Source organism: Neoarius graeffei, chromosome 3 (genome assembly GCF_027579695.1).
Source record: "Neoarius graeffei isolate fNeoGra1 chromosome 3, fNeoGra1.pri, whole genome shotgun sequence".
Taxonomy (NCBI): Eukaryota; Metazoa; Chordata; class Actinopteri; order Siluriformes; family Ariidae; genus Neoarius; species Neoarius graeffei.
In genome coordinates, this window is record NC_083571.1 from 62,259,779 (window position 1) to 62,274,266 (window position 14,488).

A 14,488-nucleotide genomic window follows, 5' to 3' on the forward strand; every position below is an offset into this window, starting at 1 on the left:
CTGATGTAACAACTGTTGATGTTTCCAGGATAACAGGTGTAGTTGATCTTGATGGAGAAGTTGATGGTGGTTCTGATGTAACACCTGTTGATGTTTCCAGTGTGATAGCTGTAGTTGATCCAGATGGAGTAGTTGATGGTGGCTCTGATGTAACAACTGTTGATGTTTCCAGGATAACAGGTGTAGTTGATCTTGATGGAGAAGTTGATGGTGGTTCTGATGTAACACCTGTTGATGCTTCCAGTGTGATAGCTGTAGTTGATCCTGATGGAGTAGTTGATTGTGGCTCTGATGTAACACGTGTTGATGTTTCTAGTGTTACATCTGTAGTTGATCCTGAAGGAGAAGTTGATGGTGGCTCTGATGAAACACGTGTTGATGTTTCCAGTGTGACACCTGTAGTCGATCCTGAAGGAGAAGTTGATGGTAGCTCTGATGTAACAACTGTTGATGTTTCCAAGAAAACAGGTGTAGTTGATCTTGATGGAGAAGTTGATGGTGGATCTGATGTAACACCTGTTGATGCTTCCAGTGTGATAGCTGTAGTTGATCCTGATGGAGTAGTTGATGGTGGCTCTGATGTAACGCCTGTTGATGTTTCCACTGTTACACCTGTAGTTGGTCCTGAAGGAGAAGTTGATGGTGGCTCTGATGTAACACCTGTTGATGCTTCTAGCGTGATAGCTGTAGCTGGTCCTGAAGGAGAACTAGGTGGTGGCCCTGATGTCACACCTGTTGATGTTTCCAATGTTACACCTATAGTTGATCCTGAAAGAGAAGTTGATGGTGGCTCTGATGTAACAACTGTTGATGCTTCCAGTGTGATAGCTGTAGTTGGTCCTGAAGGAGAACTAGATGGTGGCTCTGATGTCACACCTATTGATGTTTCCAGTGTGATAGCTGTAGTTGATCCTGAAGGAGAAGTTGATGGTGGCTCTGATGTGACACCTGTTGATGTTTCCAGTGTTACACCTGTAGTTGATACTAAAGGAGAAGATGATGGTTGTTCTGATGTAAAACCTGTTGATGTTTCCAGTGTGATAGCTGTTGTTGTTCCTGAAGGAGAACTAGATGCTGGCTCTGATGTGACACCTGTTGATGTTTCCAGTGTGATAGCTGTAGTTGGTCCTGAAGGAGAAGTTGTTGGTGGCTCTGATGTAACACCTGTTGATGTTTCCAGTGTGATAGCTGTTGTTGTTCCTGAAGGAGAACTCGATGCTGGTTCTGATGTGACACCTGTTGATGTTTCCAATGTTACACCTGTAGTTGATCGTGAAGGAGATGTTGATGGTGGCTCTGATGTGACACCTGTTGATGTTTCGAGTGTGATAGCTGTAGTTGATCCTGAAGGAGATGTTGATGGTAGTTCTGATGTGACACCTGTTGATGTTTCCAGTGTGATAGCTGTTGCTGTTCCTGAAGGAGAACTAGATGCTGGTTCTGATGTGACACCTGTTGATGTTTCCAGTGTGATAGCTGTAGTTGGTCCTGAAGGAGAAGTTGTTGGTGGCTCTGATGTAACACCTGTTGATGTTTCCAGTGTGATAGCTGTTGTTGTTCCTGAAGGAGAACTCGATGCTGGTTCTGATATGACACCTGTTGATGTTTCCAATGTTACACCTGTAGTTGATCCTGAAGGAGAAGTTGATGGTGGCTCTGATGTGACACCTGTTGATGTTTCGAGTGTGATAGCTGTAGTTGATCCTGAAGGAGATGTTGATGGTAGTTCTGATGTGACACCTGTTGATGTTTCCAGTGTGATAGCTGTTGCTGTTCCTGAAGGAGAACTAGATGCTGGCTCTGATGTGACACCTGTTGATGTTACCAGTGTGATAGCTGTAGTTGGTCCTGAAGGAGAAGTTGTTGGTGGCTCTGATGTATCACCTGTTGATGTTTCCAGTGTGATAGCTGTAGTTGATCCTGAAGGAGGACTAGATGCTGGCTCTGATGTGATACCTGTTGATGTTTGCAGTGTGATAGCTGTATTTGGTCCTGAAGGAGAACTAGATGGTGGTTCTGATGGAACACCTGTTGATGTTTCCAATGTTACACCTGTAGTTGGTCCTGAAGGAGAAGTTGATGGTGGCTCTGATGTAACACCTGTTGATGTTTCGAGTGTGATAGCTGTTGTTGTTCCTGAACGAGAACTAGATGCTGGCCCTGATGTGACAACTGTTGATGTTTCCAATGTTACACCTGTAGTTGATCCTGAAGGAGAAGTTGATGGTGGTTCTGATGGAACACCTGTTGATGTTTCCAGTGTGATAGCTGTAGTTGGTCCTGAAGGGGAACTTGATGGTGCTTTTGATGTAACCCCTGTTGATGTTTCCAATGTGATAGCTGTAATTGATCCTGAAGGAGAAGTTGATGCTGGTTCTGATGTCACACCCGTTGATGTTTCCAGTGTGGTAGCTGTTGTTGTTCCTGAAGGAGAACTAGATGCTGGCTCTGATGTGACACCTGTTGATGTTTCCAGTGTAGTAGCTGTAGTTGATCCTGAAGGAGAACTAGATGCTGGTTCTGATGTGACACCTGTTGATGTTTCCAATGTTACACCTGTAGTTGATCCTGAAGAAGTTGTTGGTGGCTCTGATGGAACACCTGTTGATGTTTCCAGTGTGATAGCTGTAGTTGGTCCTGAAGGAGAACTAGATGCTGGCTCTGATGTGACACCTGTTGATGTTTCCAATGTTACACCTGTTGTTGCTCCTGAAGGAGAAGTTGATGGTGGCTCTGATGTCACACCTGTTGATGTTTCCAGTGTGATAGCTGTAGTTGATCCTGAAGGAGAAGTTGTTGGTGGCTCTGATGTAACGCCTGTTGATGTTTCCACTGTTACACCTGTAGTTGGTCCTGAAGGAGAAGTTGATGGTGGCTCTGATGTAACACCTGTTGATGTTTCCAGTGTGATAGCTGTTGTTGTTCCTGAAGGAGAACTAGATGCTGGTTCTGATGTGACACCTGTTGATGTTTCCAATGTTACACCTGTAGTTGATCCTGAAGGAGAAGTTGTTGGTGGCTCTGATGGAACACCTGTTGATGTTTCCACTGGTACACCTGTAGTTGATCCTGAAGGAGATGTTGATGGTAGTTCTGATGTGACACCTGTTGTTGTTTCCAGTGTGATAGCTGTTGTTGTTCCTGAAGGAGAACTAGATGCTGGCTCTGATGTGACACCTGTTGATGCTTCCAGTGTGATAGCTGTAGTTGGTCCTGAAGGAGAAGTTGTTGGTAGTTCTGATGTGACACCTGTTGATGTTTGCAGTGTGATAGCTGTAGTTGGTCCTGAAGGAGAACTAGATGGTGGTTCTGATGGAACACCTGTTGATGTTTCCAATGTTACACCTGTAGTTGATCCTGAAGGAGAAGTTGATGGTGGCTCTGATGTAACACCTGTTGATGTTTCGAGTGTGATAGCTGTTGTTGCTCCTGAAGGAGAACTAGATGCTGGCCCTGATGTGACAACTGTTGATGTTTCCAATGTGATAGCTGTAGTTGATCCTGAAGGAGAAGTTGATACTGTTTCTGATGTCACACCCGTTGATGTTTCCAGTGTGGTAGCTGTTGTTGTTCCTGAAGGAGAACTAGATGCTGGCTCTGCTGTGACACCTGTTGATGGTTCCAGTGTGGTAGCTGTAGTTGGTCCTGAAGGAGAACTAGATGCTGGTTCTGATGTGACACCTGTTGATGTTTCCAATGTTACACCTGTAGTTGATCCTGAAGGAGAAGTTGTTTGTGGCTCTGATGGAACACCTGTTGATGTTTCCAGTGTGATGGCTGTAGTTGATCCTGAAGGAGAAGTTGATGGTGGCTCTGATGTAACACCTGTTGATGTTTCGAGTGTGATAGTTGTAGTTGGTCCTGAAGGAGAACTAGATGCTGGCTCTGATGTGACACCTGTAGTTGATCCTGAAGGAGATGTTGATGGCAGTTCTGATGTGACACCTGTTGATGTTTCCAGTGTGATAGCTGTTGTTCCTGAAGGAGAACTAGATGCTGGCTCTGATGTGACACCTATTGATGTTTCCAGTGTGATAGCTGTTGTTGCTCCTGAAGGAGAAGTTGATGCTGGCTCTGATGTGACACCTGTAGTTGATCCTGAAGGAGATGTTGATGGTACTTCTGATGTGACACCTGTTGATGTTTCCAGTGTGATAGCTGTTGTTCCTGAAGGAGAACTAGATGCTGGCTCTGATGTGACACCTGTTGATGTTTCCAGTGTGATAGCTGTAGTTGCTCCTGAAGGAGAAGTTGTTGGTGGCTCTGATGTAACACCAGTTGATGTTTCCAGTGTGATAGCTGTAGTTGATCCTGAAGGAGAACTAGGTGGTGGCTCTGATGTCACACCTGTTGATGTTTCCAGTGTGATAGCTGTAGTTGGTCCTGAAGGAGAAGTTGATGGTGGTTCTGATGTCACACCTGTTGATGTTTCCAGTGTGATAGCTGTAGTTGTTCCTGAAGGGGAACTTGATGGTGCTTTTGATGTAACCCCTGTTGATGTTTCCAATGTGATAGCTGTAGTTGATCCTGAAGGAGAACTAGATGCTGGCCCTGATGTGACAACTGTTGATGTTTCCAATGTTACACCTGTAGTTGATCCTGAAGGAGAAGTTGATGGTGGTTCTGATGGAACACTTGTTGATGTTTCCAGTGTGATAGCTGTAGTTGGTCCTGAAGGAGAACTAGATGCTGGCTCTGATGTGACACCTGTTGATGTTTCCAGTGTGGTAGCTGTAGTTGATCCTGAAGGAGAACTAGATGCTGGTTCTGATGTGACACCTGTTGATGTTTCCAATGTTACACCTGTAGTTGATCCTGAAGAAGTTGTTGGTGGCTCTGATGGAACACCTGTTGATGTTTCCAGTGTGATAGCTGTAGTTGGTCCTGAAGGAGAACTAGATGCTGGCTCTGATGTGACACCTGTTGATGTTTCCAATGTTACACCTGTTGTTGCTCCTGAAGGAGAAGTTGATGGTGGCTCTGATGTCACACCTGTTGATGTTTCCAGTGTGATAGCTGTAGTTGATCCTGAAGGAGAAGTTGTTGGTGGCTCTGATGTAACGCCTGTTGATGTTTCCACTGTTACACCTGTAGTTGGTCCTGAAGGAGAAGTTGATGGTGGCTCTGATGTAACACCTGTTGATGTTTCCAGTGTGATAGCTGTTGTTGTTCCTGAAGGAGAACTAGATGCTGGTTCTGATGTGACACCTGTTGATGTTTCCAATGTTACACCTGTAGTTGATCCTGAAGGAGAAGTTGTTGGTGGCTCTGATGGAACACCTGTTGATGTTTCCACTGGTACACCTGTAGTTGATCCTGAAGGAGATGTTGATGGTAGTTCTGATGTGACACCTGTTGTTGTTTCCAGTGTGATAGCTGTTGTTGTTCCTGAAGGAGAACTAGATGCTGGCTCTGATGTGACACCTGTTGATGTTTCCAGTGTGATAGCTGTAGTTGGTCCTGAAGGAGAAGTTGTTGGTAGTTCTGATGTGACACCTGTTGATGTTTGCAGTGTGATAGCTGTAGTTGGTCCTGAAGGAGAACTAGATGGTGGTTCTGATGGAACACCTGTTGATGTTTCCAATGTTACACCTGTAGTTGATCCTGAAGGAGAAGTTGATGGTGGCTCTGATGTAACACCTGTTGATGTTTCGAGTGTGATAGCTGTTGTTGCTCCTGAAGGAGAACTAGATGCTGGCCCTGATGTGACAACTGTTGATGTTTCCAATGTGATAGCTGTAGTTGATCCTGAAGGAGAAGTTGATACTGTTTCTGATGTCACACCCGTTGATGTTTCCAGTGTGGTAGCTGTTGTTGTTCCTGAAGGAGAACTAGATGCTGGCTCTGCTGTGACACCTGTTGATGTTTCCAGTGTGGTAGCTGTAGTTGGTCCTGAAGGAGAACTAGATGCTGGTTCTGATGTGACACCTGTTGATGTTTCCAGTGTGATAGCTGTTGTTGTTCCTGAAGGAGAACTAGATGCTGGCTCTGATGTGACGCCTGCTGATGTTTCCACTGTTACACCTGTAGTTGATCCTGAAGGAGAAGTTGATGGTGGTTCGGATGTAACGCCTGTTGATGTTTCCAGTGTGATAGCTGTAGTTTGTCCTGAAGAACTAGATGGTGGTTCTGATATAACACCTGTTGATGTTTCCAGTGTGATAGCTGTAGTTGGTCCTGAAGGAGAACTAGATGGTGGTTCTGATGTGACACCTGTTGATGTTTCCAATGTTATGCCTGTAGTTGATCCTGAAGGAGAAGTTGATGGTGGCTCTGATGTGACACCTGTTGATGTTTCCACTTTGATAGCTGTAGTTGATCCTGAAGGAGAACTAGATGCTGGCTCTGATGTGACACCTGTTGATGTTTCCAGTGTGATAGCTGTAGTTGGTCCTGAAGGAGAAGTTGTTGGTGGCTCTGATGTAACACCTGTTGATATTTCCAGTGTGATAACTGTTGTTGATCCTGAAGGAGATGTTGATGGTCGTTCTGATGTAACACCTGTTGATGTTTCCAGTGTGATAATTGTCTTTGATCTTGATGGAGAAGTTGATGCTGGCTCTGATGTCATACCTGCATTTGTTTCACTGCTTGTCGATGTTCCCCACGTTGTTGATTGTCCAAATATGATTTGCAGAATGCTACCTAGAGTGCAAAAGTTATTATTAGAACCTGTCAGAGAAAATCTGCAATAAGAAATTATGTGTGAAATGATAAGTGTGAAAAATACTGGCCTGTATCAAGAACTTACTCAGTATTAACAGGATCAGTTCTTTTCTCTTCATCCTGTTTGTTTTCCAAGAATACCCTCCAAAGATACTGAATAAGTTAGTAGACAACTTTTTCAAATCAAAACATTTTACAAATCTGTCAAATTCAAGTCAAGTCAAATCAAGTGAAGTCAACTTTATTGTCACATATGCTATACATGCTCGACATACAGCACAGATGAAATTTCAGTCCTCTCTGACCCATGGTGCAAACAGGCAATGCAATAAATAAAAATAGAATAACTGAAATAAATAATATAAACAGTATAAACAGTCTAGACAAGAAAATAGACATAGACTAAACACTCACAGGTGTGTGTGTGTGTTTTATTTTTATATTTATATATATATATATATATATATATATATATATATATATATATATATATATATATACACACAATTGGAGCAAAGGGACATAAAAATAAACAGTCAAGGGCACTTGAGGTATAGCAGGTAAACATGAAATAAATTCTGTTTTTTTTTCTTGCCACATTTTGATCAATTGCATTTCATTTTAATTTGTCCTTCATCTGCATTCAACAGAGTTTTACTTGTGATCTCATGTTTTTTCACCAAGTGTTTCCTGAAAATTTGCCTGTTCACTTCTGAAAAAATTTCAACACCCAAACCTGTCTGGGAAATTTATTTTTTCATAATGTTGTACAAACTCCCTCCTTTCAAATAGACATATATCTACAGGCTTCTCCACTACTAATAATAAACAGCAGTTTAAGATTGAAATCCACCGATTATTTGTATGCACATTTTTATATATTGATTTGAATAACTAGATATTGTCACTATATTATTTATCTCAAAAATTTAAGTGGACAGATTTTTTTAAACAGTTTTCACAACAGTGACTATTACAGTTGAAATGACACTGCTGCAGGTATATAATATTGAATACTCCTGGGCATTAAGCTCTGATGTCTTCTTCTGCTCTTTCACTAAAAGCTTTACATAATTTTTGTAGGTTACTGGAAAATAACTGTGCCAACAGATTTTTATGGCTTGCTAAGTTTTTGTCAAAATCTAACTCACTTGGAAGGATTTATTTTTTCCGAATGCCTTTTGCTATATGAGCTTAACTACCTAGTATATTCAACAACTAAACCTAAAGCAACTTGTAGCTTACAGTTGAAGCATCTGATTTTTTTTTCTGAAGCAGATATACAACCCCAATTTCAAAAATGTTAGGACTTTTGAAAAAAGGTAAATAAAAACAAAATCCCCAAATTCTTTGCAATTTTACATTGAGGAATGTTATTCTTAGATTGTTGCACTGTTTGCTCACACAGTCTTTCACAGAGCAGTGAACCCCTTCCCATCTGTACTTCTGAGAGACTTAGACTCTCTTGGATGCTCTTTTCATACCCAATCATGTTACTCACCTGTTGCCAATGAAAGTAATTAGTTTTTTTTTTATGTTTACATAACTTTTCCAGTCTTTTGTTGCACCTCTCCCAACTATTTTTAAATGTTTTGCTGCTGGTATTAAATTCAAACTTAGAATGTATTTCTCAAAAAACACCATTTCTTAGTATGACCATTTGATATGTCTTATGTCTTAGTGATATTTTCAATGAAATATCAGGTTTATTTGATTTGCAAAGCATTGCATTGTGTTTTTATTTACACAGCGTCATATTTTAGAATTATTAAACTTAAGAAATTTCTAAATTTTTTCAACTTCAGTGTGCAGCTTTGATTATTAAATAACCTGAATCACATTTAAAATAAACATTATATCTATAATCACACATGATAGTTCATACATTCGATAAAACAAGCACAAAATAAAAATGACATTTCAATGAATAACAAAATATCTTCTTAAGACTAGTCTAATGCTCACATAATTTATAATAATTATCTCATGGATAGGAATATCTGCATTACTTTTGTCTATAATGAATATGCAACTCACCAAGTTGCTTTGCAATCTTTGTCGGAGTAAAGTTAGAGTTTTATAAATTAAAGTTCTCAGTCTCAGGTCAGTGTCAGAGTCCCAATATTTAACGTACTAAAGCAACGCTTGCATTGGTTTGGGGATTTTATAGGCTGTATGACACCACAATGAATTTTTGTCTTTGTGACGCTCATTGAAGCATGATACCTGTTATCAGCCTTCACCTCGTCATACAGGATCAAATGACACATTCATGTTTGTCTTTTGTCTTGTTTGCTGCCAATATCTCACTGTTCTCTTATTTAGGTGCAGGAAGCAAATGTGACAGCTTCAAATCTTGAGAACGTATCACAAATTTAAGTTTGATGTGTGTAAAGAAAATTGAATCATAAATTCTTGTAACAACTGCATATCAACAGTAAATATTTATCTCATCTCATTATCTCTAGCCACTTTATCCTGTTCTACAGGGTTGCAGGCAAGCTGGAGCCTATCCCAGCTGACTATGGGCGAAAGGCGGGGTACACCCTGGACAAGTCACCAGGTCATCACAGGGCTGACACATAGACACAACCATTCACACTCACACCTACGGTCAATTTAGAGTCACCAGTTAACCTAATCTGCATGTCTTTGGACTGTGGGAGAAACCGGAGCAAACCCACGCGGACACGGGGAGAACATGCAAACTCTGCACAGCAAGGCCCTCGCCAGTCACGGGGCTCGAACCCAGACCTTCTTGCTGTGAGGCGACAGCGCTAACCACTACACCACCATGCCGCCTAAATATTTATCTCTACATTCTAAACATAATATTCAAGAACATTTTCAGATTATCTTACTTTATTTGTAAATGTAATTTTGAAGGACAAATCATGTTTTTTTTTCTGTCCATGTATGTCGTGTTCATCAGCTTTTAAGTTTGAAATGATATGTAAAAGAAGCTTTACAACAATAAATATCACAAAATATATCTCTATACATAATCTCCTTTTGCTTGTTTTTCATCACTTCATCATAGCTTAATTTTGGGAGCTAAAAGTAATGAACAAATTTGAATGTCATGGATGTCTGTCAGCATTTTTTGTATAGCCAGTGACAAGCAGGATAGATTAAAGATTGCCATGAGCCCCTGATGTACTCCTAATATGCTATGGACTTTTTAAAAATACTAAGACAGTGACAATAAAAGAGGACATCGTGATGGCTGCAAAAAAAAATCAGGTTTTATTTCTACATAAATTATATACTCCCACCCCCTCATATATATATATATATATATATATATATATATATATATATATATATAGAGAGAGAGAGAGAGAGAGAGAGAGAGATGAAAATCTGCTAATGGGTAATAATATGTAACAAATCATGTCAAAATTCATATTCTTTTATTGAAAAATTAAACTACATCATATTAAACTTTTATTATTTTATTAAACATATTAACAATTGAAAAGATAGTAATCACACTGGATTTTCAAAAAAAATCATCTGCGAAGTTATCAAATCTACGCTTATGCATGTTATTTTTTGACGGAAAAAAATGAAGTATTTTTAGTTTTTTTCTCCTTATTTTACAAAACTCCATGCATATAAGAATGAAATAATCAGGCTTTTACAATATTTAATGGAAAAGTATCAAAGATCTTTCCAGAAAATGAGAATATAATTATTCAAGAAACAGGTTAAAAATTTCACGACCAAGAGCCAAGGTGATAACTTTTCTGTTATCACTTATGAACCGACATAACACAAGAATTCATTGTGAAGAAATCCTCATAACATAACAGTAGTAACTTACTATTAACATTAAGGATTGGAAACAGGACTCTGTGGAACAATACAATATTAAACACGTGGGTTAGTATACTTATGCATGTTACTTTTGACGGACATAAATTACCAAAGATGAATTCATTGAAATGTACTCTAATTGCACTATAAGACCTGACTAGGGAAAGGGGAATATGAATATTTAAGTAACAGGAGAAATCTAAGACTAAAATTATATAGTAAAATTCATAAATGAAGACTACAACATGAGTATTGCACACAGCTGGAACTGTCTGATAGTAATATGCATGCACCATAAAGTAATAAATGAGACTTAAAATTTGGATTACAGCCATGGAAACATATTTCTGGGCCATCAATCTCTTCCTTTTTCCAACAAGTCCACTTAAAGCTCTCTGACTCCAGAAGGAGACCTGTCTGACATGGTGACAAGTACACCCAAAACAAATTTTATTTATCTTCAATTGGGGGACGTCAAAATATAACGTGCATAAGAAATGTCCATCAGATTACAACGTGCGACTTCCTGCTTCCGTCAGGGACCAGCAGATTCCACACGATCATTCACCCTCCCGGCAAATTCTTTCAGTTGCACTGGTGTCAATTTTTGTTTACATCCATTATGAAGTATTTCAGCCAGTTCCCCGATCGCTACGGTTCATTTTTAGTGAGTGAAGAACAAATCTATACTTACGTGCGTTACGTATTATGCACGTTAGCTTTCTTGACAGACTGCAAACACACGCTGCTCAGGCGGCCAGTTTCTCCATCTTCTCGGAAAGCGATGATGTCATCAAAACTTGTGGTAGTGTGGATTTCCTGGAGGTTTGTGTATCATGCGGTGCTATGCCGGTCAGAGATATACGATACAGTCTTGTGTACGTTATTTTCTGACAGACAGCGATCCTTTGATTTTACCATCGATGTATTTTGAAAACAGGCAGATTCCAAGGCGAGAATTAATTATAAATCAATTGGTGCTTTTATATTAAAGTGATTGATTACATATATTGTTCTATATTAATGTTTTTAGTTGGAATATTCTTATTCACAAGTTGATGTTGACTTCTGACGGACACAGTAACGTGCATAAGGGTCTTTTTTTAAAATGATTTTTTCGTGTTTAGAAAATGTGCAGGCCCATTGTGTGTGTTTTTTTAAACACTTCAGTAAACCTGTTTTATGGAGTGTAGTTGATTTAATTCCGACAATAAGTTGTATAGCAATCAAACCTTGTCGAAGTTGGTTAGTCAGAACTGTTACGGTCGGGTGTCTAAAATTCACCAACTTCAAAAAATTAATTCATGATTTTATTGGGAAAATATAGCTCGTGATATCTGAAGTTGTCAACATTATTTCTTAGAGCAATATTATTTTATTTAAACCAAAAAATATCCAATTTATGTTTAAAATAGTGGATGGAGATGATTTTTTATACGTGTCTCACCATTATTACCCATTAGCAAATTTTGACTCATATATATATATATATATATATATAGTGTGTGTGTTCAGATCACACACCTTATTAAAAAAAAAAGGTGCAATTGCTTTCTTTTACTTCCAGGTCCAGTGTTTGAGGAGTTCACAGTGAAATGCACTGCAATGGACTTTTTTTTTTCCTATTTGTATTCTTCTTTAGGCTGCTCCCGTTGGGGGTTGCCACAGTGGATCATCAGCATTCGCATATTTAATTTAGCATAGGTTTTTATACAAGATGCCCTTCCTGACACAACCCACCCCCATCTATTGTAGTCAAGAAACAGGTGTGGGCCGATTGACTGGTGAACAGCACAGTGCAGGGCAGGGCAGGGCAGACAAGAAGAGAAGTCGGTAGAAAACAAGAACAGAGTGAGTGAGCTAGCTGTAAATAAATGGCTTGGTAAAGTCAGATACAGGACACAGAACAATACTTTGTAAAGTCAGTATGTGAGAGCTGAGCTTAAGTAGGGGTGATGATTGCGGGGTAATTGGAGACAGGTGACATGATTAGAATTCTGGTGACTGGGGGGGCTCTTGGGAAGTGTAGTTTGGAGCAGCCATGTTTGGAGGCTGCTCTGAACTCAGGTTTTCAGTGCTGTTACTGACACGTATATTTGTTTACAGATATTTAAAAATGATTATGATAAAATGAATTAATTTCCTATTGGAGTCTGTGCTAAGAAGAACAAAAAATCTAATTAAAAATGCCATTTCCTCATTTTCCCATTTCCATTTTGAAAGCAAAACAAAACATGTAGTTGGGTTGCATTGATATAAGGTATATAAATACACATTTTCTGTGATATTTTGTTTCCTTCCACATTCTGAACATTTCCTTTTGTTTTCTGACATCTGACGTATGGGGCAGGAGTATGTTATCCATCACTGACACATTTCTTTTCTAAAGAATTTGTTTTCTTTCTGAAGCATGTAAGCAAGGAACAAAAGGGGTAGGGAAGGTAGGTCAAATTGGATATCACATCTATATCTTCTATATGTCTATTCAGTTTCTTTGAGAGCATAACCATATTTCCATTATTTATTTTGTTAATCGAAAGAGACGTTCTATACTTAATTGTGAAACACAATAAAACCCACATTGTGTGTACAGGCACACTGCAAACTCATTTGCTGCAATGAAGAATCCTGAATACCCTTAACAGATACAAAATCAGATGCATTTTACATGTAATCTTGTAGGGTTTTTAATGTGTGATGGATGATGTGTGAAAAACATTCCCTGAATTCAGTTAAATACATGATATCATTTGCATATGTAATTAAAGAATGTTCTGCATGTGAAAAAATAACATATGAATTAAATGAATCATGTGAGAAAAATCACATGAAATTAAATGAATTATGTGTAAAAATATCATGTGATATTTAAAAAAAATGCTCATTTTGAATTTTGTGCCAGCAACACATTTCAAAAACTTAGAACAGGGACAACAAAAGACTAGAAAAGCTGTATAAAGAAACTAACCATGTAAATTGACAACAGGTGAGTAACATGACTGGGTATAAAAAGAGCATCCAAGAGTCTAAGTCTCTTCGAGGTAAAGATGGGGAGGGGTTCACTCCTCTGTGAAAGATTGTGTGGGCAAACAGTGTGACAATTTAAGAATCATGTTCCTCAATGTAAAATTGCAAAAAAAATTGGGAAGCACATCATCTATGGTACATAAACTCATTAAAAGATTCAGAGAATCTGGAGAAATCTCTGTACGCAAGGGACAAGGCCAAAAACCTATATTGGATGGCTGTGAGCTTCGGGCCCTCAAGCGGCAGTGCTTTAAAAACAAACACGATTCATTAATGGAAATCGTGTGTGAAAACAGTTCACTGCATCCACAAATGCAAATTAACACTGCTGCCTTCTCGGCCCGAGCTCTTTTATGATGGACTGAGGCAAAATGGAAAACTGTCCTGTGGTCTGATGAATTAAAATTTTAATTTATTTTTAGAAATCATGGACACCATGTCCTCTGGGCTAAAGTGGAGAGGAACCATCCGGCTTCTTATCAGTGCACAATTCAAAAGCCAGCATCTGTAATGGTATGAGGGGGCATTAGTGCACATGACATGGGTAGCTTGTACATCTGGGAAGGCATCATTAATGCTGAATGATATGTACACATTTCAGAGCAACATGCTGCCATCCCACGGTGGTGTAGTGGTTAGCGCTGTCGCCTCACAGCAAGAAGGTCCTGGGTTCGAGCCCCGGGGCCGGCGAGGGCCTTTCTGTGTGGAGTTTGCATGTTCTCCCCGTGTCCGCGTGGGTTTCCTCCGGGTGCTCCGGTTTCCCCCACAGTCCAAAGACATGCAGGTTAGGTTAACTGGTGACTCTAAATTGACCGTAGGTGTGAATGTGAGTGTGAATGGTTGTCTGTGTCTATGTGTCAGCCCTGTGATGACCTGGCGACTTGTCCAGGGTGTACCCCGCCTTTCGCCCGTAGTCAGCTGGGATAGGCGCCAGCTTGCCTGCGACCCTGTAGAAGGATAAAGCGGCTAGAGATAA

At 39.7% G+C, this 14,488-nt stretch overlaps 1 protein-coding gene across 3 annotated transcripts in view; it reads right to left on the minus strand.

Moving 5' to 3' along the window:
* Positions 1 to 8,793, minus strand: part of LOC132883445 (mucin-2-like) — a 38,725-nt gene extending 29,932 nt beyond the window's left edge. For 2 of the 3 annotated variants that reach the window (XM_060917098.1, XM_060917096.1), the window contains exons 1-3: positions 8,704 to 8,789; positions 6,752 to 6,819; positions 1 to 6,645 (exon numbers count right to left, since the gene is read on the minus strand). The exon at positions 1 to 6,645 is cut by the window's left edge and continues 636 nt beyond it. In XM_060917098.1, coding sequence (XP_060773081.1) covers positions 1 to 6,645; positions 6,752 to 6,785 — 6,679 coding nt within the window. In that variant the 5' untranslated portion in view covers positions 6,786 to 6,819; positions 8,704 to 8,789. Of the gene's footprint in view, positions 6,646 to 6,751; positions 6,820 to 8,703 lie in introns of all 3 variants that reach the window. The other variant, XM_060917097.1, reaches the window with a different exon arrangement.
* Between the last annotated feature and the right edge of the window lie 5,695 nt (positions 8,794 to 14,488).